The sequence below is a fragment of the Apodemus sylvaticus genome, chromosome 17, assembly GCF_947179515.1.
Source record: "Apodemus sylvaticus chromosome 17, mApoSyl1.1, whole genome shotgun sequence".
NCBI lineage: Eukaryota > Metazoa > Chordata > Mammalia > Rodentia > Muridae > Apodemus > Apodemus sylvaticus.
The window spans coordinates 44,831,175-44,853,568 of NC_067488.1; the positions used below are offsets into that span (position 1 = coordinate 44,831,175).

At 56.6% G+C, this 22,394-nt stretch overlaps 1 protein-coding gene across 8 annotated transcripts; it reads right to left on the minus strand.

Moving 5' to 3' along the window:
- On the minus strand, nt 1–22,258 carry Scrib (scribble planar cell polarity protein). 8 transcript variants are annotated; one of them, XM_052160516.1, is made up of 38 exons: nt 21,739–22,258; nt 20,200–20,317; nt 20,007–20,085; nt 19,844–19,933; nt 19,701–19,757; nt 19,552–19,615; nt 19,379–19,453; nt 19,169–19,313; nt 18,637–18,755; nt 17,654–17,853; nt 17,398–17,564; nt 17,184–17,314; nt 16,963–17,088; nt 16,066–16,227; nt 15,208–15,582; nt 14,242–14,304; nt 13,610–13,699; nt 13,016–13,093; nt 12,065–12,388; nt 11,882–11,962; nt 11,548–11,805; nt 10,642–10,752; nt 10,244–10,537; nt 9,987–10,175; nt 4,658–4,768; nt 4,525–4,581; nt 4,306–4,380; nt 2,941–3,003; nt 2,289–2,372; nt 2,037–2,135; nt 1,775–1,934; nt 1,548–1,695; nt 1,285–1,470; nt 1,056–1,198; nt 949–986; nt 760–834; nt 458–509; nt 1–374 (listed from the first exon to the last, which is right to left on the minus strand). In XM_052160516.1, the coding sequence occupies exons 1-38, from the start codon at nt 21,895–21,897 to the stop codon at nt 229–231; spliced, it is 4,992 nt and encodes a 1,663-aa protein (XP_052016476.1). In that variant the 5' UTR covers nt 21,898–22,258; the 3' UTR covers nt 1–228. The 8 variants fall into 8 exon arrangements, with proteins under 8 accessions (XP_052016476.1, XP_052016470.1, XP_052016477.1 ...); XM_052160510.1 differs by lacking the exon at nt 760–834 and having other exon boundaries at nt 17,184–17,311; XM_052160517.1 differs by lacking the exon at nt 2,289–2,372.
- Nucleotides 22,259–22,394: the final 136 nt, after the last annotated feature.

Consider the following 22,394-nt stretch of genomic DNA (forward strand, 5'->3'; position numbering starts at 1 on the left):
GGAAAACGTAGTTAACTTTATTCTTCTTAAACCACAAAATAGAGTCTTTGGTTGTACAAACATCACTAGTTACAGTCTCGCCACGAGATCCCGGCTACGGGGGCAGTTAATCAGAAGCCCTAACTCCTGAGGGGTCTCTTTAAAATGCTAACACCAAGGCTAAAAGACTTGGGTTAAAGGGATGAAGCTGGCAGGCTCCCCACCCTAAGTTTGGGGAGGCACCTGGCCCTAGGAGGGCACAGGGCCCAGGCCCCGGCGTCCAGGCCGCACAGCCCGACGGCTACTGCACAGCGTCATATCTTCAGGGCCCATGGCATCAGGTGAGGGCCTGCCAAGGAGCACCAGGGCCACTTCTCCATCTTCTTCCTGTGGGCCTGAGAGAGGGTGGGAAAGCTGTGAGCCACGGGTGGCCAGAACTCTGGGCGCCCGGCACTCACCCCGACAGATGTCTACTCACCAGGACTGGGAGATGGTTCCAAAGTCCTCAGCTCCTCCACGAAATCTGGTGACTGATGGGGAGACAGGCTGGTCAGGACAGACCCCAGGCCTGCCTGAACTTACCCATGCAGGCGTGGCTGTCTGGGGCTAGGCCCACAGAGCCCAGGTCATGGTCAGAGTACCCTGGGCTGAAACCAAGGTGGATAGGGACGCCCCACATACAGTAAAGAGTAGGAAGTGCACAGAGAAGTGGAGGAAGGCAGGGGACAGGCAGGCACAGGCTGGGGGGAGCGTGCAGATGGGCCCCGCGGCCCCCAGTACCTGAATGTCATACACAGGTCTGGAAGAGGGCAGGGCTGCGAAGGCCCTGTAGTCAAACTTCTTTCCAGACAAAGGCTTGAAAAGACAGCATGAGGGAAAGGCAGAGTGCAGGGAGGTGAGGCAGGGGAGTCTAGAGCCCTGCTGCCTCAGGCCATGGTCGGGGAAGGGTCCTAGAGGTAGGCTCCTTACCAAGCGTCCAGGGGAGGCACTGGTCTGGAGGCCGAAGTCTAGGGGAACAAGAAGAGAGTCAGGAGTTCCCCCAGCAGGCGGAGCCCCGCTGGCCCCTGGAAACATACCTTCTAATGGGGTGGGGGATGGGGTGGGTGCAGGTGAAGGGGACTCAGCCAGCCGCTCCAAGGGTCCTCTCTTGCCGCGGCCTTCCTGGGACTTGCTGAGGACCATCTGTGCACGGAGGGCATCCTGCTCCAGAGACTTCATTCTGTGAGACCAAAGGAGATGTTGCTGAATGGGTGTGTGTGTGTGTGTGTCTGTCTGTCTGTCTGGTGGGTGGCAGGCGGCGCTCACCTGGCTGCCCTCCACAGGGCTCGCTTCTCTGCCTCCAGAGCCCTTCGCTCTGCAGGAGACAGGGCCCGCTCAGGGGCAGGAAGCTCAGGGCTCTGCATGCGCAACCGTTCCTGGTGGCGTCGCTCAGCTTTGGCTGTCCTCACAGGGGCGCTGGCTCCCAGGGGTGGGGGTGATGCCGGGCTAGGGCTGGAGCAGCACAGGACTCATTGTGGGGAGGGGCTGCTGCAGACAAGCCAGGCAGCGGGCTCAGCGCCTGTACTCACCTTCCTGCATGGCTTGGCACAGCCCAGGGCTGCTCAGCCTCCTGCTGATCGTCTGGGGACTCCCTGTCTGAGGCGAGCCCCATGCCAGGCCCTGAGGTTACTGCTTCTTCCCGAAGCATCTGTGCCCTCTTCTGCTGCAGCTTGCGAGCTGTGGGCGGGCGGGCAGGCATATCAGACAAGGCTCGGTCCTCACTCCTCCCAGGCCTCTCCTCAGTTAGTCTCCTCACCTTCCTCCTCCTGCATCTTCCGCAGGTCATCAGCGCCCACCAGGGACACACGCTTTGGGGGACCCTCTGCTTGAGGCACCCGCACCTCCAGCTCGAAGTACTTTTGTCGTTCACGGAAGGACAGCTGCTCTGGGGAGGCTGCGGGACCAGGTGTGGGCGGCTAGAGGGGGAGCAGGCCCTCAGACTTGGCTGGTCTTTCTCTTGGGCACTCACCTTGGGCACCCACTCCACAGAGCATACAGCAGGGCACCACTGCACATACCTGGGCAGCACTGCTCTCAGGAGGATGCACGGTGGGCACAGCTGCGAAGGCCCTATACGCCTGCTTCACATTGGCTGGCAGCTCATCAGGGGAGGGCGGCTGGGGAAATAGCCACAGTGAGGTTGGGCAGCTGTCCCGTGCAGCCACTGCCCAGACCCACCGCCGTATCCTCCAACCGCCTCTGACCCACAGCCCCATCCTACTCTGGAAGGAACTTTGCTTCCCACACCCACTGTGGAACAGGACACTCACAGAACAGGGACCACCTCTGCCCCTGGGGGACGGGGAGTCCCTTGGCCAGGCCTGAGCCAATGGCTGGATCACCCCTGGTTTTGTCTGCAAAGGTGAAGGGAATGGAAGTGGAGGAGAGAGCAGGATCAGAGGTCCAGGAGTGAAAGCAGGGAGAGAGAGAAGGAGAGAGAGAGAGGGAGCGGGAGAGGGAGAGAGAGAGAGAGGGAGAGGGAGAGAGAGAGAGAGGGAGAGGGAGAGAAAGAGAGAGAGAGAGGGAGAGAGAGAGAGGGAGGGAGAGCTGGAGACAGGTAGACTACAAGGGAACACCCATCCGAATATCTATCTTGGCAGTGTTGAGACTAGGAGCTAGGTGGAAAGACCCTGTGCCTGCCCCAACCCCCACCCATAATTCCCTGTCAGGAATGCTGTCCCATCAAACGGAGAAGTTGGGAGTGTAGGACCCATAGACAACGACAGGCAACTGTACAGAAAACATCTTATGCTCGTCTTTTGGAATGCCTGGACTCCAGCAGTGTCCCTGACTTCATTGAGGCCAGGTTTAATCAGAAAGGTATCCCTGGACGAAAAACATATGACAACACCACCCCAGGGGACCCTGCATAGCAGTATCCGTCTGCTGGCCCAGCGGGGCACCTGTAACTGGGATACTCACTTGCTGACTGCCAGGGGAACAGGGGGCCTCGGTCATCTTTCCTCCAGTGGTCGCAGATGGTCCCTTGAGGAAGAGGGCAGTGGTTGGGAAGGAGAGTCACCTAGGCTAGCAGTGTACCAGGCAGGGAAGGAATGGGTCTGAACATTTACTCTGGCAGCACAGGGACAGCTCCTGTGTGCCCTAACCTGACCACAGTGGAGGGAAGCCACCAGTCAGGCCTGGGTGACCAGGAGGCCCCCAGTCTCCACCTACGGCCCTCAGCCTCCTCTGCTTCCCCAGGGCCTCGGTCGGACAGTTGGGTGCCTGCTCTCAGCAGTGGGCTACGGCCACGGAGCAGCCCGAAGCTCTCTACAGAGAGCCGGGAACTGATGAGCAGTCTGAAAGAAGACAGCTGGGACTCAAAAGCCCACCACCACCCATACCTGACCCAGGCTGCTTTTCTGATCGTAAATGAGCCAGAGAAGCATCTCAGCCTAGGCCTGTCCCTTTCTCAAGCCATGTTGGCTTCTCTGCAGAGCTGCTGGGGAGGGGAGAGACAGCACCCACATCCACACGTGGTACTGCAGATCCAGGCCCTTCCAGACCTCTCCCCATCCCCCACTGCTCACTGTCCCGGCCAAGCCCACCCCTTGAGCACTCACGTTCTGGCAACGGTCTCCCAGCATCTTCTGGGAATGATGGTTTTAAAAACCTCCCAGAGAACAATGAGGACCTTTCTGCCGTCCTAGGGCCCACAACTGTCTTGAAGGCTACACCCCTAGCTGAGGCCCGAGTGACCACTCCCAGACCAGCTGTTGGTGCTACATCTCTCCCACCCATGAGGCCTGCTCACAGGCTGCAGCTGCTGCGTCAGCCCAGCCGCTCCATGGTGACCATGCACATGAGAGCCTCCAGGATGGCTGTGAGGAATGCCAGCTGCCTCATCTTCCCGGCAGCCTGCCCGCAGCAGCTTAAGCTCTGCCAGGCCAATTATTTGGGGTAGATACTAGGGAAGGAGGAGGTTAGGAGCTTTCAAAGGCCACCCTCTTTGTGCCTATTAGAGGGAATCAGCAACTGCCACAAAGGTCAAAAGCGTGACAGACAAGGGCTGGACATGGAGGTCAGGGGTAGAGTGCTTGACTATTGCAGTCAAGAGGCTCCATCTTGTCTCCCCAGCAGAGCCAAACAAGAACAACAAACTCTCCAATGGTGCCTAGCTGGGAGGCAGAGCTCCAGCTCTGGTATCTACAAGTCATGCCTCATCCAAGACACAAGCTCTCAGCATGGTGACCTTGGACTCCAGCAGCAGCAGCAGCAGCTCCCACAGACAAGGAGGAGACTGACAGGCAGATGACAGGTTAGGGACAGTCAGCATGCACCACTCACTCTGTGTAAACTCCCAGCACTGGGCACGGCAGCCAGGACACGGTAGTCCAGCTTTAGGGGCTCTAGATTCCGACCCTGGAGAACAGAGGGACCACACTGCTAAGGGACTTACGTTCCCAGGGATGTGGCTGTCTGCCACTTCTGGGATGTGTTCACCACTGCAATGTCCTGACAGGAGAGGCTACCCCACGCTCAGAGCTGGGCCCATGTGGGACTCACCGTGGCCTCTGCAGACTCAGGCTCCCAGGGAAGGGTTTGATTGGCCAACTCTTTCTCCTGTAGGCAGAGCAGACATGGTCAGGAACTAGCAGCTCAGAGTCAGTCCCAGGCTGCCAGCCACTTTGGTCCTGACCTTGCCTGGGCCTTCAGGACTCAGTTCCCGGTCAATGGATGAAATGCTTTCCAGACTGTTCCTGTGGCCAAGGCCTGCTGCAAATGGGTTGGCAATGACACCTGGGGACACCTGAAAGAAAAGATGTAGGCTGAGAGAAGAGACCCACTGGCAAGGTCCCACTTCTAAGGCAGGCTGAGGCCTGGCCCCAGGACCCACATCCTCAACAGCCTGTCGGTCCACCTGTGGCCCTTGTATATCTGTCCCCAGCCTTCCAGGGACAAAGAGTAGTTGTGGTCCTAGGTTCATGGTGTCACTGTGGGTATGGGTCATGTCTGCACATGACAGGAATGTAAAGCAGCTATGCTCGGTCACGGTCACACTGCTTGGCATAGGGATAAAACAAGCCGAGTATGGTCACTCTGGGGACAAAGGACGAATGGGCATTACAAAGGGATTAGGAAAGGAGCAGCCAGAGGCCTGGCAGCCCGTGTCCCTCCCCGATGAGCAGGCTGCATCTAGAAGGTGGAGCCTGGGCTGAGTGAGACTTCACAAACACTGTGAGGGGTGAGCCCACTGGCCCGGGACTGGAATGTGGGAAGGAGAGAGAGGGTACGCACGAGAGTGTCTGCCATGGATGAGGCTGGGCAGAGAGCGGGCCCCCGAGAGCGCGGCCTGGCCTAACACAGGTGACAGTGTGGGGCACTGCCTGCCTTCCAGCCCACAAAGCACAAGGGATTAGCTCAGAGACGCAGGGGACAAACAAAGCATGGAGCAGCTGCTCACAGCTGGGATGATGGAGCGGCGGGAGGCAGGGGTGACAAGCAGGACACGACAGCAGAAAACACCTTACAGAGGTCCACTAATCACACACTGCAAACACTCACCACAGAGCAGCTAAACAGAGCAGGGCTGCTAGAAGAAAGAACACTGGTAAGGACACTCATGAGAGAGCGACCAGGCGCTCTCAGACTGACAAAACCACATAATAAACAAGGTGCCCCCCTTCTTAATTTCTAATAATTTAGTCAAAAAGATTCTGGGGAGGCCCAAGAGAGGCAGGCTCAGTGGGTTGGGAAGGACTGTCACAAGAGGGAATGAGCAGAAGGTAAAAACAGCAAGGGCGAGGAAGCCAGGTTTCCCACGTCAGAAAAGGCCACGCAAGTAAGAAACTTGGCTTATGGTGTTGACTGGAAAGACAGACAATGCCCTGAAGTGATCTGAGGCTTCCTATGACCCCAGAAATAACCACGGTAACTATTCACACACTGTCCCTGTCTCTGGCCACAAAACCCCAGGAACACTGCACTAGAAGAACTCAGCACTCCTGGGGACGTGGCCACGCCCACAGCTGGGCAAAGTGTGGGACAAGTCTTAGGCAGGTAGATGGATCGGTCGACGTCCAGAAGACAACACTGAGACAATCTGAACATTAAATAACTGTGACTGGGGCTGAAGACATGGGCCAGCAGGAAAGCCAACTGCAGAGGCCCTGGGTTCAGTTCCCAGCATCCACAGGGAGGCTCACAACTGTCCAAAACTCCAGGTCTAGGGGAATCCTAAGCCTTCTCTGATTTCCATGGCCCCTGCATTCATGCTGTGAACATACATTCATGCATACAAGATGACAGATCTTAAATGAAACAAAGCTGTGGCGAGTCCACAGTCCATGAGAGGCAAGCTTGGGTGACAGGCAGGAAGACGGGAGCAGGACACCAGCAGGATGGAGCCAGACCTTAGGGCAAATGCTCAGGGACAGGCACAAGAGCAAGATGTGAGGACTCACTCACGCACCAACACAGGCGTTCAGACTGACTGGAGGGTGAGGACAGGAGAGGCAGGTGTTCTTCAGGGTAGCTCTAGCTGGGGCGGGGGTGGTAAAGCAGTTTCTACTGTGGGTATCACTGCTGCGACCACTGTCAGGTCACATAGCCCTGAGTCCAAGCACTGCAAGGCACGCACCATCTGGACTGGGAAGACAGGCTAGTGTGACGAGTGAGACGAACACGCGACCCTCAGGGAGACTTAGAAGAGCAACAGAGAATATTCTCTTTACACCAAACACATGGGAAAGCAAAATAAATTTTCCTTTGAGAAACCATATGAGACCCTCTAGAGTGGTACTGAGGTAAGGGGAGCTTGAGCTAGCCTGCGGCACCCCTTTCAGGACCCAGCAGCTGCTGTGGGGAGCCTGGGAAATCCAACGGCCTACATCTAGGCAGCCTGCAGAAGCCCTGAAAACACTAGTCCTTAGCATAGGGCAGGCAAGCTAGAGCCAGCACCCAAAGGCACAAAGGTGCAGGGACAAGCCACTAAACAGCTGGCAAACTGATCGATCCCACAGGTCAAACAGGCCCGGTTGACTCAAGTGGATAGTTGAAGAAAGTGAAGTGCTGGGCCACTAAGATGGCTGGGGTGGAGGTGGGGCTGGGGAGACAAGCAACTGCTGCCAAGGCTGACAGTCCTGAGTCACTCCCAGGACTGACAGGGTGGAGAGAAGCAACTCCCACAAATGTCCCTGAAAGGACATTTATCTCTTCTTTGGCCTAACTAGACTTGGGATGTGAAAACAGTTAGAAACACTGTAATTCCAAGGAGACCACCGGCTTCATTGTGAACGTAGAGCTGGCCACCAAGAGCCTGGAAGGAAGGCAGGGGAGGTGCTGGGCACAGTGGCACACATCTTTAAACCCAGCACTCAGGAGGTAGAGGCAGCCAGATCTCCATGAGTTCAAGGCCAGCCTGGTCTATAAAGTTGAGTTCTGGGACAGCCATGGCTACATAAAAGAAACCCTGTCTTAAAAAAACTTAATGGGAAGGGAAAAAAAAAACTAAAGGAGTGGAAAAGGCAGGGTGTCACTCTCCCAGCCTTCCCAAGGGGAAGCTCCTAAGAAAAACCAGCTGAGAACTGAACAAAGCAGAGGGGTCAACTAACCTGGGCCCATGGAGGCTCAGAGACGGAGCCACCAACCCAAGAGCACGCAGGGGCTGGCCTAGGCCCCGACGTTAGAGCAGGTGAGCAGCTTGGTCTTCATGTGGGCTCCGAACAACTGGAGTGGAGCCTGTCTCGGACTGTTGCCCCGCATCTGATCCCGCTCACCTACCTGGACAGCCTAGTTGGGCCTCAGTGGGAATGGATACGCCTAGGATGTCCCAAGGTGGTGTGGTACCCAAGGGGTGGGAGAATAACAGGGGGAGGGACTTGTAACAGTGGGGCTGAGAGGGGAGGGCTGGGATCTGGATGTAGCGTGAATAGAAAAATTATTGAAAATGAAAGAAGAGAAAAAGAAAAAAAGAAAAACCATCTGGGCGTGGTAGCAAATACTTTTAATCCTCGTACCTGGGAAGCAGAGGCAGGTAGGTCTTGGTGAGTTCAAGGTTACTCTGGTCTACATGAGTTCCAGGACAGCCAGAGCTACATATGAGATCCTGCCTTTTAAATACTCAAATCAAAAGTCAGAACCCATACACAGCCCTAAAGGAGAAGTCTTAATTCGTAAAATCTGTAATGTTTGCAACCAAACCACCCCATTCCAAAAGAGAAGCAAAACCACACGCTGGATATGGTGGCACAGAAATGTAACCACCACCTGAGAGTCTTAGGGGACTGCCAACTTTGGCTACACAGTGAGACCTGTTTCAAACTCTGGAGCTAAAAGCATCAAGAAAGAAAAAGCTCAGTGGAAGCAGAAGAGGGAGAGGGGTCCCAGGGCCAGCGGTAGAGTTCCATGGAGGCCTCCCAAATATGGGCAAAGCCCAGGATGAACTAAGGCCCTGTCGAGTGGGGAGTGCACAGACGATGTGAAGGTGTACACTTGCAACGACAGAGCAGCCAAGGCATCTGAAAGGAGACAGACGGAGGGGACCATGGCCACAGCAGACACTGCGTAGGTGGGAAAGGACTCCTTAAAGCTTAAAGGCTCTTGGTCTGCTGCCGGGGTGTGGGGGTGGGGATGGGGGGGTATGGGGGTAGGGGAAGTGTGGGGGGTGTCCATAGCTTCTCACGAGCTTTGCCCTTCAGACAGGGTTTAGATGACGATCCAGTCAAGACAGGCTTTGGCAGGACTCAGCACATGCAGACACACAGCTGCTTCCTTCCCTACACTCCTGAGCCACCGAGGTACTATAGGACCAGCCTAGGTTACAACAGCAGGGACCAGATGCATAGCCAAGGGGACCCGGGGCCACACCAGCCCTCCAACACTGAAGTTCCCACTTTTTCCAGAGAGCTTCATTCTGAACTCAAAAACTGAAGTCTGCATGAAGTGGCACTTTTAAGTATGTATGCTAATGTAAGGAAACAAAGCTTGTCTTCTCTAGGGTGAAGTCATCCAAAATACTTCTCCAAGACACACGGTTCCACTGGGGAGAAGTGGGACAGGGGCCAACCTTAAGCCCAGGGAGTAGCACCTCACACATGCTCCATCTACCCCAGTGTTCATCTAGATGAGAAGACAAAGTAACTTGTGTCTCATCCAAGCCAGACTCACAAGCTAGTCCGGGACAAAGTGCAGGGTTTGTGGCCAGAGGGAATCTTTCTGCCAGCATCTGACAGGAAGTCACTAATCCAAAGATTCACTGCAAAAGACCAACCAATCTAGGATGCTGCCCGTCCCTAAGGTTGAAGCAATAAAAGCCACAGGGAGTGGTAATACAGCCACCAAACACACTGGAGACCAGCATGGCTGCCAAGGATGTCAGGAACAGCAGGCAGCTAGTGTACATGAAGATCCCTTTAAGATGCACTTGGACCTACAGGTGAAGATGTAGAGGTTTCCAAGGACCGCTACTGAAGGAAGAAAGCAGGGCAATGACGAAGCATGACCCCGGAGAGGCTAGAGGGAGACCTGTCTGTCCAGAGTGTGTGCCTCCTGCGCCCAGTTCTGATGACTGGATACTCTTGCTCTGCCAGGGAGCAGGAGAGCAGCAGACACTCTACCCTGTGCCCATGCCCTGTGGCACACAGAAAGCCAGAAACCAGACCGTGGGAATAAGCTCCCAGAGGGACTGCCTGCCGAGGGCCCCCAAGGGGCAGCAGAGCTCTGCGAGGCTAGCTTTAGGGACTCTGAGCAGGGATCCTTGTTGTTTCAGCTAGCTGCCCACGCTGCTCTCAAGCCCTGCCTTCTCAGAGACCTTCTCTCAGGAGCTGGTCACAGGGGACAGACACACCCACCTCTGCACTGCCTACCTGCCCAGACCACAGCCTCTAGTACAGTGACCAGAAAAGGGCCTACTAAACACAGTCCCCACCGTTCCCACAAGCTAGGTACTTTCCAGACAGAGGCCGAGGGACTGCAGACTATAAAGGTCAATGCCAGGACAGCACTGAGTCCTAGGGCAGGCAACTAACCTCCAGGGCTGTGCTGGTGCTGGTGTCAAAGCCATCGCAGACAAGCACGGTGAGGGTATCACCCACGCTGCGCAGCAGCTGCACTGCCTCAGCATGTGTAAGGCCCAGCAGGCTCTGTTGGTTCACCTCAAGCAGCCGCAGCCCCACACGCAGCCGCCCATCACGCCCGGCAGCTCCCGTAGGGCTCACCTACAGGGAGAACAGTGTGAGACCAGCACAAGGCACCTATCCACAGTCCCAGGAAAAAGAGCCCTCACCTTGGAGATAAAGATGCCCTCATCTGTAGGGTCACAGGGGTTCCCAGCGTGACCCTTGGCACCTCCTCGGATACTGATACCCAGCTTCTCCCCAGGGGCCTTCTGGATGCAGAGTTCCCGCATGCCTGGGGGTGGAGGATCCCTCCGCACAAGCAGACATAGCTCCAGGCAGGGCCTGAGCAGGGCACTAACTGCCTCTTGATGTGTGGCCTCCCGAACATCCTGCCCATTCACTGCTAGGATGCGGTCCCCAACCCGAAGGCCACAGCGAGCAGCTAGGCCCCGAGGAAGCACCTGTAGGGTAGGAGAGCGAATCCTGTAGACTGGGCTGCACCAATGGCTGCCCCAAGTGCCTGGGCTGGCTGCTTCCTGCAGAGTTGCCTGCCAGGCCTACTTACCTTGGAGATGAATACACCAGGATCCTGGACACCAAATGGGTGGCTGGAGTGATCAGAGCCGCCTACAATGCTAAGCCCCAGTGGACCACCAGCCCTGGGCAGGCAGATTTCCTGGGGACACAGGGTGGACCTCAATCAGAATAGGGCAAAGGTTAAGGGGACTAAGATACTGGCCATGGGCTCTGTGAGGATGGGAGCGGGCCTATGCTGCCATCTACCTACGGGTGGGGCAGTCTGTACCCAGATACGCACACAGCCTGACAGACTACAACAGGTAACAGAGCAGCCTACTGATGGAAGACTATGGATGGGCAGGTAGGAACACCATGGAGGCTGACCGGGAAACCTGAGCTTTTTGGGCTTCTGTCGAAAGGCTGTGTATTGAGTGAGGGGTCATGGACACCACAGGCAAACAGCCCACAGAACCAACTAACCAGGGCTCAGGGGGCTAGGTCTTCTGCATACCCTGTGGCTGTGTGGCTTAGTGTTTTTGTGGGACTCATAAGAACAGGAGTGGGGGCTGCGTTTGACTCTCTTGCCTGCTGTTGGGACCCGTTCCTCTCCTGAATTGCCTCCTCAAGTCTTAATGTGAAGGGATGAACCTAGTCTTACTGCAATTTGCTATGCCTGGTTGCTATCCCTGGGAGGGCCATTCTTTTCTGAAGGGACAGGGAAGAGGAGTGGATGGAGGGAAGATAGGAAGAGGTGAGGGAGGGACTGGGAGGAGAGGAAACTACAGCTGGAATGTAATATAAATAAGAAAGAAAAAGCCTGAAGTTTAAAAAAATAAAAGAAAAAGAAAGACCTAGAGTGGCCACAGCATTTATGACCAGAGGATCCTGGGAGGGCTTTGCTCTACACCCGGAGCTGAGTGGATCCTGAGCAGGATGTGGGCAGGTGTCTCACCTCCACAGGGTATGGTCCTTCCAAGGCAGAGGCCAAGAGGCTAGGGGATAGCCTAGGCAGCAGAGGTTCCCCGGGGATGGCAGTGGTCATGGTAGCAGCAACAGTTGCGGTAGGGGTTGGGGAGGAATGTGGCGGGGGGCTAGGTGGGTAAGTCCCTCCAGTCTCCCGCTCCAGGAGCAGGGAAATGGTAGGGGAAGCAGCAGTCAGCAGGGAGACAGCATGATCGTGCCTTGCCTCAGTCATGTCCACTCCATTGATCTGCAGAGACATTCACATCAGAGAGGGGAAGCGGGACAAACAAAGCATCAGTCAGGCCATGCCTGGCCCCACTCACCGAGAGGACACGGTCGCCAACTTGTAGAGTGCCTGCCCGGTGGGCAGCCCCTCCCTCTGCAATGCGAGATATAAAGATGCCCTGTAAGGATGGAGAAGCCACACTAAAGCCACGATACTGGAGACCTGACATGCCTCTCCTTGTCAGGGATAGCTCTCTCTGCGCCCCACACCATCGTCTCACCGCATCACCAGCCCGGTAAGGCGTGGAGCCCTTTCCCCCGGCGATGCTGAAGCCTAGGCCCTTTTCACTGCGCACAAGACAGGCGGCGTGGCGCTGACGGATAGGTGTGGGGGGCTCGGGCTGGAGCAGGGGCAGGCGCAGGCCACCTCCCCGCCACTCCCGGGGACTGTAGTCATCCTCAGGGCGTAGTGGGGTGATGGTGACAGCGTTCTCGGGCTCCACCATCCTCTCCCTCCACACACGCATCTGCACAGCAGTGCCTGCTCCCCGAAGTGCTTCCACAGCCTCATGGTGCTCTGCATCCTGCAAGGCCACACCGTTCACCTGTGGCGACAGAAGGCAGCGGCCATGGCACAGGTCAGCTTCCAGGCATAGCCAGCCAAACGTCAGACTGCGTGCTTCTGCTCTTCCCACGTCTGTTTCCACGCCATGGTCCAAGCTAGCCACTCTATACTGGTGCCCTCGTCCTCAGGAAGTGTCATCTACCTAGCAGAGAACATGTAACGCGCTCCTAGGTAGAGCTGCGGTCAGAGCTGGGCAGGAAAGCATGAGGACAGCAGCCTCCCCTTTCCAACCCCACAGGCCTCTTCTGTCTCACTCATCCACGTCTCCACAGGAAGGTCAAAGTGCTCCTGGAAGCTCTCCAATGGCAAGGGGCCAGGCAGAGACCTCCAGGGCTTCCACAGAGGGCCGATTCCCACCAGGACTACGGCGGTCTCACCCCACCAGGCTACTTAGAGTCTGCCTGGTGCCTCTTGCCTAGTCCGAGGGCTGTTTCTTTTTTTAACACCCCATTCTCTGTAGAAATGGAGATTCTACCACTACAACCCGAAGTACCACGCATAGTAAGCCAGTGATCTACCACTATAACCTTTATCCCTAGACCCAGATGGAGGAACCTTGGAGGACACAGCTGTCCCTCACTGCAAGGCAAGGGGGGTCATTACTTACCTCGAGAAGTTTGTCACCAACTCGCACTCCAGCACGGGCTGCAGGACCCTCTTCAGACACCCGAGAGATGAAAATGCCCTACAGGACAAGTGAGGACTAGTCCACAGGTGCACAGCAGAGGAAGGTACCGTCTCCTCACGGCGATGAAGGTGCAGAGGCCATGGACAGTGAGAACTACTTCCTACAAGACAGCCCTGGCCTGCCCCCGGGAGAGGATGCGAAGACCCCAAATACGTAAAGAAGAACAGTAGGCCTTGAGGCCAGAGAGCTGTTCTCAGGCTCTGGGACGGCCCCAGCTCATGAAGCTAGAATATACCAGTCAAGCTTGGAGGAGACTCTCGACCCCAGAGCTGGCATAAGAAAACGGGAAAGGAAACCCTGTCTGTAGAGGGAACAGCTCAGCTGCCCTGTTAGCTGTTCTCAGACTCCTAACACCCTGCTTGATGACCACCCACTCATCTGTCACCCTGGGGTGACCCACGCAGCACATTCTAAAGGATACTAAGCAGGACTTCTCCCAAGACAAGAGTGGCAGGTGTGTGCAGGAGAGGGCTCCTGGACGGGAGACCGGTTACTGCCATGACAGCCGCTCACCTCATCGTCTCCTTTGTAGGGGGTGGAGCCTTTTCCCCCTGCGATACTGATGCCCAGGCCCCCTGTCTGCCGCACGATCGTGAGTGTTAACTGGAAACAAAAGTGGACATAGATGCCTGAAAAGACCTGGGATGCCCTGGTGCTTGCAGCAGCAGCAGCAGCAGCAAGGCTGGCTGTAGACACCAGTCAGTTCATCCTGGTATCTGTGCCCACTTGGGTAGCAGACAGAAGCAGGGAGGCTCCTGTGATTCAAGGGCAGGCACAACTTTTGTGAGCTAGCCCATGCAGTATGAAGCTAGCTGTCCTCCAGAAAGTGAAGCCTGGCCTTGCTCCTGTATAGAAAGATACCTCAAGGCTCATAGAGAATATAAACATGGCCCACTACCTCCACTCATCCCCTACAAGGCAGGCTGCCCCAGTGTGGAGACATGCTTGCCCTGCCAGGGTGTTGAACAGGAGGCCCTAGGGAAGTGGAACCAGAGCCCCAGTTCTGTGGCGGCTATCAGGAACTCTTCTGGGACAGGGTGTGAGTTGGAATCACGGAGGTGGGGAGAAGTGAGAGCCCGCAGCCCCGTAAGCAAAGTCAGCAGCAGCCCCGGGCCCAGAGCAGAGCAGCAGCGAGCAGTACAGACCTCTTCCTCCTCAATGCGAGCAGGCTCTATCAGCAGGTTATTGGCCTGGTCAAACGACACCCCCTGTTAGGACAGGAGCAGCGAGGCATGCAGGTTAGCCACCGCTGGGAACTGCCACCACCTTTCCCAGGCTGAGCTCACCGTGAGTAGACAGGACAGAGGAAGATCTGTCAAGGCCCTGTGATCTAACCTCTCCCCTAGATCCCCCAAGTTTGTAAAATCATGAGCCTTTCTGCAGACCACACAGATGGTGAGGCTTGGTTGGCTAGGATGAAGGCTCTAGAGGGACAAGTCTATTCCTGGCTATCTCGGACTTAATCCCAAAATTGCCCCAGAGATCATATACCAACAGCCCATACTCTTAGGGAAGGGGTTGGACTTTTAATAGCTGGGGCTTTCTCTAGCCTTGAGGAGTCCCCAGTGAGTGGGTAAGCTCTTTTTGAGCCATCAAATTCAAATACAGGATAAAAGATGCCACTGCCCTACAGATTTGCCTAGATCCCCAAAAGACTTGACAAGGCACAAGAGCTTCTCCCAGACCCACAGGATGGGCCATGGGCCAGCAGCAAGGCCTCAGGCCAGTCACTTCCTGAGGCAGGAAGGATCCCGAGAGCCAGCAGCTCCTGAGGAGGACTTTGTCCAAGACTCCCCCCAAACATACAGGACACAGAGGGACTCTCAGCTTCCAAGTGCCCTTGGCCTTCCGCCCCGCCAGGTATGCCCAGAGAACTGACAAGAACTTCAAAGATCAATGGCAGGGAATCCTGGGACTGAATGGCGAGCAAGGCCAATCACAGCAAACACATTCATTCCCCTTCTCCTGACAGCCAAGGAGTCTGGACCAGGGCCTGACTGTGCCTGTCAGATTAGGGCTGGATGTCCTCCATGCTGTTACCCATCAGGTTCCAAAGCAGCCTGCTAACAAGACAGCAGAGCCTGGGCCAGACAGGGGCACGACTGACAAACCTTGACAGAGGGAGCAGAAGCCACAGCCTCTTCTTTGTCATCTTCTTCTGTGGTGGCCTCGCCTTCTTCCTCATCCCTGTTCTCCTCGTCCTCTTCCTCCTCCTCATGGGCTCGAGGAGCCCAAGGTGTGTGTGGGCCATTGTGCCAACCTGCGGTGGGGCCCTCCCTGTCTGTCTGCACCCCTTGTAGCAGGGCCACAACAGCTTCAGGCTGCGGGAGCTTGGAGATCTTGAAGTGCTTCTTATAGTGGGGTGTGTCTTTGCGGATGAGCCTCTGGCGTCCACTGGGTGGCGGCCAGGCGGACTCAGGCTGCCCCTCTTCACTTCCACCGTCTTCCCTAGAGGTCAGTGTGTCCTCTGCAAAGTGCACTGTGGGCTAAGCGGGAGGAAAGACAAGGGTGGCAGCCTGGCTCTGCCTCAGTCATCCCAGAGCCCAGTTATGGGGCCCACAGGCTTAGCCCTGCAGGTAACCACCTGAGGATGACCAGGTCCCCACTGTACATGGAGAAATACATAGAAAACACAGCTGCTAAAATCACAATGTGAGACACACATGGGAATGCAAATGGAAACTTAACAACATATGAAGACCTAGCAGGTGGGAGCATTATACTGGCACCAGTATAGTGGGGGGCAGCATTTAGGGGAAGCCCACAGGTACTAACTCTAACAGTACTGAGCTTGGCTGAGAAGTGAAACTGACCCACCCCAAACCCCTTTCCCAGGAACCCTCAGCACCACTGCCCTGTGCTGCTCTGCAATATCTCATTATTGTTCAACCTGTGATTGGTGGCTCCAATCACACAGCTGGCTCTGGAAGACACGTGGATGAGCGGGCCTTCTTCCTGTCTGCTCTTACCTCATTATAGTCCTCTGTGTATTCCTCCTGTCCAGGCATGGCCTCGTGCTGGCCTAGTCCTTGTCCCTCAGCCGAGAGGATCTCAGGCTCTCCTTCGGAGGCTGTGCTTGCTGATGGGTCAGAGCCTCCACTCAAGGCAGACTCTGCACTCAGCCTCTTCTCCTACAGCAAGTGGTGATGTCAGGCTGCACAGAAGTTTGTTACCCAGAGGCTACACCCGTGTGGCAGATCTGTTAGGTGTCCTGCTGCCCTGGCCGGACACCCCTACAGGCCCACTTCTCACAGTCTCTCTCAGTCTGACCCCAGTCCTGCATGGCCACGGTCCGAGGGCCCAGACTTTGGCAATGCCTTCTCCCGGATTCAGGAAAAATAAACATAAAGATCCTGGGAGGAGGGCAACCTGCAGTGAGCTCTATCCACAAAGTTGGGAAGGAGGCGTGCACGGTCAGTACGCGCCCTTTTCGTCCAGCTACTGCTAAATACCCAGAAACACGGCTTAGCCCCAACAGTGGCAGCTTCGTGAGAAGCCAATGACCCGCCCTGTTCTGGCACCTAACCCTTTTCCAGGTACAGGTGGGAAAATGAAGGGAATAGAGCCTTCCATCAGCCCAGTCCCTGGCCAACTCCATCCTGGGGCACCACGGTGTGCAGCACTTGGCTCTAGGAAACCCCATCCCTGGTTCTGCCTTACTCCAACTCCATGGGGAGGGACTACACGCGAGCCACCCACCCGCACCCTTTGTGCAGCACAGCCCTCAGCAGCTGGCTGCCCGTGTGGTCCCAGTTCCATCCGCCAGCTCATCTGCAGGCCCTCCCCCATGAAGCCTCTGCCCTCACAGCTCCCACTGCCAGGATGGATGGCTACTCGGGGCTCCTAATCAATCCCTCCTCGCCTACCTCCTCCGAAGGTGAGGGTGGGCTGGGGTCGGGCTTGCAGACAAAGGCCTCGTTGCGGCGCTCTTCGATGCCCCTCTTCATCACCTTGAGCTCACTGGGATGAGGGGTGGCCCGACGCTGTAGGCCCTGCCATGGGGACAGGGATGAGGAACAGAGGTCGGGAAGGGGTCAGACAGGAGTGGGACAGAAGCGCACAGCCCACAGTCCCCACCCCTCCATACCCGCTTCTCAGCTGCAGCCTCCTCAGCATCCTCTTCACCTTCAAGGGTGTCCTCGAACTGGATGACACTGACACGGCTTAGAGGGGCATCACTACAGCTCTCGGAGGGACTGCTCTGCTGTCCAGCCTCTTCTGTGGGAAGCAGAGTCAGAGACCCGTGCCGGTCTCTCTCCTTCCACCACCCGCCATTCAAGGCCTAGCCAACAGCAACCTACCGAGACTTGGCAAGGGCTGCTGGGGCAGCAGGTAGCAGGTAAGCACCTTTTCACCAGTCTGGGCATCATCCTCAGTCTGGAAGCGGAGCATGGGTTGTGCCTGGTTCTCAGCCAGCCACAGTGCCTTGAGGTTGAGGTGGGTGAGCGCAAACGGCAGACTCCGCAGCCTGGAGGCCAGGTGGGCAGTCAGCACATCAGGATGCCACCTGCACCCCAGGGGTCACACAGGGGTCCCCAGGGTCACACAGACACTCACCGGTTCCCGGCTACGTCAAGCACATGCAGCTCAGCTGTATGGGCAAGCTCAGGAGGAAGGGCAGCCAGGCGGTTGTCTCTCAGAGACAGGACACTAAGGGCCACACAGCCTCCGATTTCAGGTGGCAGCACCTCGAGATGATTCCGGTCCACATTGAGGTTAGTCAGTTTGGTCAGCTTGCCCAGGGAGCGGGGTAAAGCCTGGCCAGGAAAAGGAAGATCTGAGGCTGACAGAAACGCCCTGGCTAAGAGGGAAAGTAAAGGTCTCCCTTAAGGTAAACTCCATAGCTCATCAGTGTTCCCCACAGCCTGAAGTAACTATGGTTAGGGGATCTAGACACGGAACCACCTGGCACCGCCTCCCCCTTCCCCTCTTGAAGCCAGCATACACCTCGCCAGGCTACTTGAGACCCCAGCCTGCCCTGTCTGGCCCTTTCCCAGAGCCAGCCAGCTCAATCTACTGAGGTCACGTTTCTGTGACTCCTCCGCTACTCAGGCTGCCTACTACTCATGCCTGCTTGCTCCTTTCCACACACCCTCTTCTCTCACCACCGTGACTGTGAAAGGTAGTAAAATACCCACATACGGGAAAACTCCACACTACTGTCTCTCAGCCAGAGACTCACACTACCACAAACATCTCGAGCGTGGCCCTCGGACTTTGCTCACCCTAGTTACACAGAGCACACGTGCTCCTGTCTGACTTGCCTTTGTCTTCTTTCCGGTCCTCCCTGAGCCCAGACTGCGTGTTCAGAAAAGCACACTCTGGGCTCTTTAACACCTACAGGGTCTCACAGATCCGAGGCAATCTCATGCCAGTGAGCTCTTCCTCCTGACCCTAAGGATGCCCTAGCAAGCACTTCCCTTGGGACAAGCTACCAGCAGCACCTGCCACCGCCATCAGATGCTTGTGCCGCGGCTACATATTAGTACAGACTGTACTCATCACACCCTAAGAGGCTTGGTGCCTCAGGGCTGCCCTACCGTTAACAGGTTCTCTGTGAGGATCAGTTCCGAGAGGTTCTCACAGTCCCCTATGGCCTCGGTGACTTCACAGAGCCGGTTCTGGTCCACCTTCAGGATAGACAGCTGCTTCAGCTGACCTGGCATCAAGGAGACATGGTGACTAGACTGAAATCAGGTCAAGGGCACTTGAGTACGTGAGCCCTCTGAACGGCCATAACCGGTTCTGTATTCCAGTGACAGTGGGTTTCTCTGGGTCTCTGCTCACCATGCCTCTACACCTCTTACTGCAGACTTGTTTGGCTTCCAAGACTCTCCCCCCAACCCCTGACCCTTGTAAACCTACGTTCCCAACTCTTGGCATCACAAACTACCCTGACGGTCGAGGATTAACTGGATGAACGGGTATCTGGTCTCAGCCTTATCTGACTTAACCTGTCTCTTTGGACACCTCTAGCCTGATGCCAAGTCAGTTCCTAACCCAAGCCCCACTCTGGCACCTCACAAGGCCACTGAAGAGTGTCAGTCCCCAGGACCCTCTGGGCACACTGACCGATGCCCTCTGGCAGCCGCTGAAGCAGGTTCTGGGAAAGCAGCAGATCTGTGAGCAGTGCCAGCCCACCCAACTCCACAGGTAGCTCCTCCAGCCTGTTCTCTGACACATCCAGGCAGACCAGCCGCCGCAGATTGCCTAGCTCCTGAAGACAGACAAAAGGTCAAAAGGCAGCAGGTAGGGGATAAAGCCAGGCCCACCCACACTTACCGGGGGCAGCGCCGACAGTTGGTTCCGGTCTAGCCACAGCTCTCGAAGGTTAGGCAGAGCTCCCAGAGTGTCAGGCTGCAAGAAGGGATAGAGACAGGAGAAACCAGTATGACACCTCTAGCAGCAGCTGCCCCACACCACACCCTTTCTTCCCAAGGCAGCCCTCACTGTACCAGCACTTCCAGATCATTGCCTCCCAGATCCAGCTGTTCTAGCTTCACCAGGAAAGACAGGGACCTACAGAAGAAAATGCCTGGATGTGGCTGCTCGGGCCAAGCCCCAGCATAGCTCTACCACAGTTGGGTGGAGGCCCCAAACTTACGCAGGGAGAGATTTAAGCAAGTTCTCCCGGAGTTCCAGGGTCACCAAATTGGCCAGGCTGAAAGAGACCAAGGGCCAGGCTGAGGAAGGCAGGGCCACAACAAGACACCCCTGTACCCGAGCCACTCGTCAAGGGGTACTCACCTGCCCACATCTCCAGGCAGTGCCTGCAGGGACACGTCATTCAGGGCCAGGTGAGCCAGGCTGCGCAGCTGTGTGAAGCCATCCGGAAGCCTGGAGAATACCCCCAAAGAGCTCTAGAACCTCCATGGCCAAGAGCCAAGCCCCAGTATGGGGTATCGCTCACCTGGATAGGGGGTTCCCACTGAAGTCCGCAATCTCCAGGGCCTTGCAGAACTTTATGCTCTCAGGGATCTCGGGAATGTCTGTGTGTGTAGAGGGGTCTGCTGTGAGGACACACACTTCAGGAGCTCCTGCGAGCACCCAGGCCTCACCCTCCTGTCAGGCAGAGCACCGCCCTGGCCCGCCCGCCCGCCTACCATTCCGGGACACATCCAGCTCCACCAGTTGCATGAAGTTAGCCACTTCAGGAGGCAGCCGCTGGATCTCGTTGTCGCTGAGGCCCAGCTTTCGCAAATTCAAAAGCCGGAAGAAGGGCTGTGGGCAGAACGACCAGGTGAGTAGTCTCTACAGCCAACGCCCTGAGGGTATAGATGGCTTTCTAAACCAGGAGCATCATGGTCCATCAGGAGAGTTCCTGGACCTCTGTGTGTCCCAGGTCACACAAGGTTCTGGGGGTCTAGCCATGATACCCAGTGTGCTGAAAACCAGACAAAGAAGCCTACAAGACATGCTCCTGCCCAGCTGATGCCTGGTCTCTGCAACTTCTGAGTGGGACTCTCCTAAGATACTGTCAGATCTATTCTGTCATCTCTCAGCAAAGAGCACACCTCTCACTGTTACCCAGATGCCACCCAGATAACATGCCCCAGGCCAGACGTCATCAGCTCCTGAATGGATAGCTCCCGCCCTCTGCCAGGTCCCTCTCAGTATCCTTCAGGAATCCCAACAATGAACAGCAAGAGCTTGGCAAAAGAGAGCAACAATAAAAACACCAGAGAGCACCAAGGCGGGTTGTGGGTGGTGCACTACTTTAGTTCCTGCAGAGTCAGGTGGATCTTTGAGTTCTAGGCCAGCATGGTCTACACAGTGAGTTCCAGGATAGCCAAGGCTACAAAGGGGAAACCCTGTCTCAAAAAAAAAAAACAAAAACAAAAAAAAACAAAACAAAAAAAACCCAACAGAACAAAAAGGCAACAACAACAACAACAACAACAAAAGGCGCCAGAGAGAAACACAAGTGCAAAATGTCCAAGATTCACACACGGATACCATAAAGGTCCGTGAAGAACGGAGCTGTCACAAATACACCCAGAAAGCCACCAGACAGGAAGAATATCAGACCACTCAGCCGCCTATCTCAGAAAAGTAAATCCTTCATAACCTGCCTCCTTTGGTCTTCTTTCTAGTGTGGCTTCAGAACAACAACAACAAAAAACCTCAACAACAAACCGACAGGAAGGAACACAGACAGTGAGAGGTGGGCTCTCCGCTGAGTGATGACAGAATAGATCTGACACTGCAAGACTCTTAGGAGAGTTCCACTCAGCCCTGCAACCCGCCTCCTCCCAAAAGGAAGGCAGACCACAGCACAAGAAAACCAACTCCCTACCCTTAAAGCAGCCCAGCTAGCTGTTAACAGTTGCTAACCCAGGCGGGCCTCGCACCCTGGACCCATCCTCCTGTGCTCTCCCGTGTTTCTCTGTTGGCTCCTCTTTTAGGTTCAGTATCCACTCAGTCCCCAGACAGGCTGCCACCAGGTGCCAACACAGGCGGCTGGAGGAGGGTGGGGCTGGCTGGGGCGGGGCTCTGACCAGTAGGAACCTGCAGGGCCGGCTGGAGGTTGCGGTGCCCAGCCCGGGCAGCGCCTGCTGAGGTCTCGCTCCAGCCGGCTGCCCCAGTAGTCATACACTACCCAGAGAACTGAGCGCGGGGCAGCAGGTGCGGCGGCCGCTCACCTTAGGTAGCTCGCGCAGCTGGTTGGCGTCGAGGAGCAGTTCCTCGAGGCTACGACTGTAGCGGTAAATCTCCTCTGGCACAACCTGCAGCGAGCAATGCCGCTTATCCACCGACTCCACGTGCCGGTTACAACGCCAGAGCGGGATGCACTTCAGCATGATGCGGGCGGGCAGCGAGCGCGGGCTCGGGAGGCGCTCGGCGGGCTCGGGCCGGGGGGCGGGGCTCGACCCGCATGAGCGCCGAGCGCGGGCGGAGCGGCGCGCGCGGGGGTGGGGCAGGCAGCCGGGACCCGGACTGCGGCCGGGGTCGGCGCTAGGCTCGGCCCGTGTTCAATACGAGCTGTTGGCTCGGCCGGCGGCACACAGCTGGCAGCGCGGCCTGACCCGGCAGCGCTTTATTAGGCGCTGGGGGCGCGGCGGCGGCTCCGCATCCCGCCCGGCCTGCTCACCTAGCAGCTCATCCGCCCGCAGCACCGCAGCCGGAACCGCCGCCGCTGCCCGCGACAACCGCCCAGCCGCGCAGCCCGCCGGGAAGCCTAGGCCCGCCCTCTCTGCTCAAAACTACAGCTCCCAAAGGGCCTCGCGGCGTGGCGTCTCCGACGACCCGTAGTAGTCTCGCGCAGAGCATGTCGGGACTTCCGGCCCGGCTCTGGCGT

Coding starts and splice junctions, on each gene's coding strand:
- Scrib (XM_052160516.1), bottom strand. CDS start 21,897: ATGCTGAAGTGCATCCCGCTCTGGCGTTGTAACCGGCACGTGGAGTCG. Junction 19,454..19,551: donor GCAATGATCTGGAAGTGCTG/GTACAGTGAGGG, acceptor CCCTTCTTGCAG/CCTGACACTCTGGGAGCTCT. Junction 1,696..1,774: donor GAAGATGCAGGAGGAGGAAG/GTGAGGAGACTA, acceptor GCCCGCCCACAG/CTCGCAAGCTGCAGCAGAAG.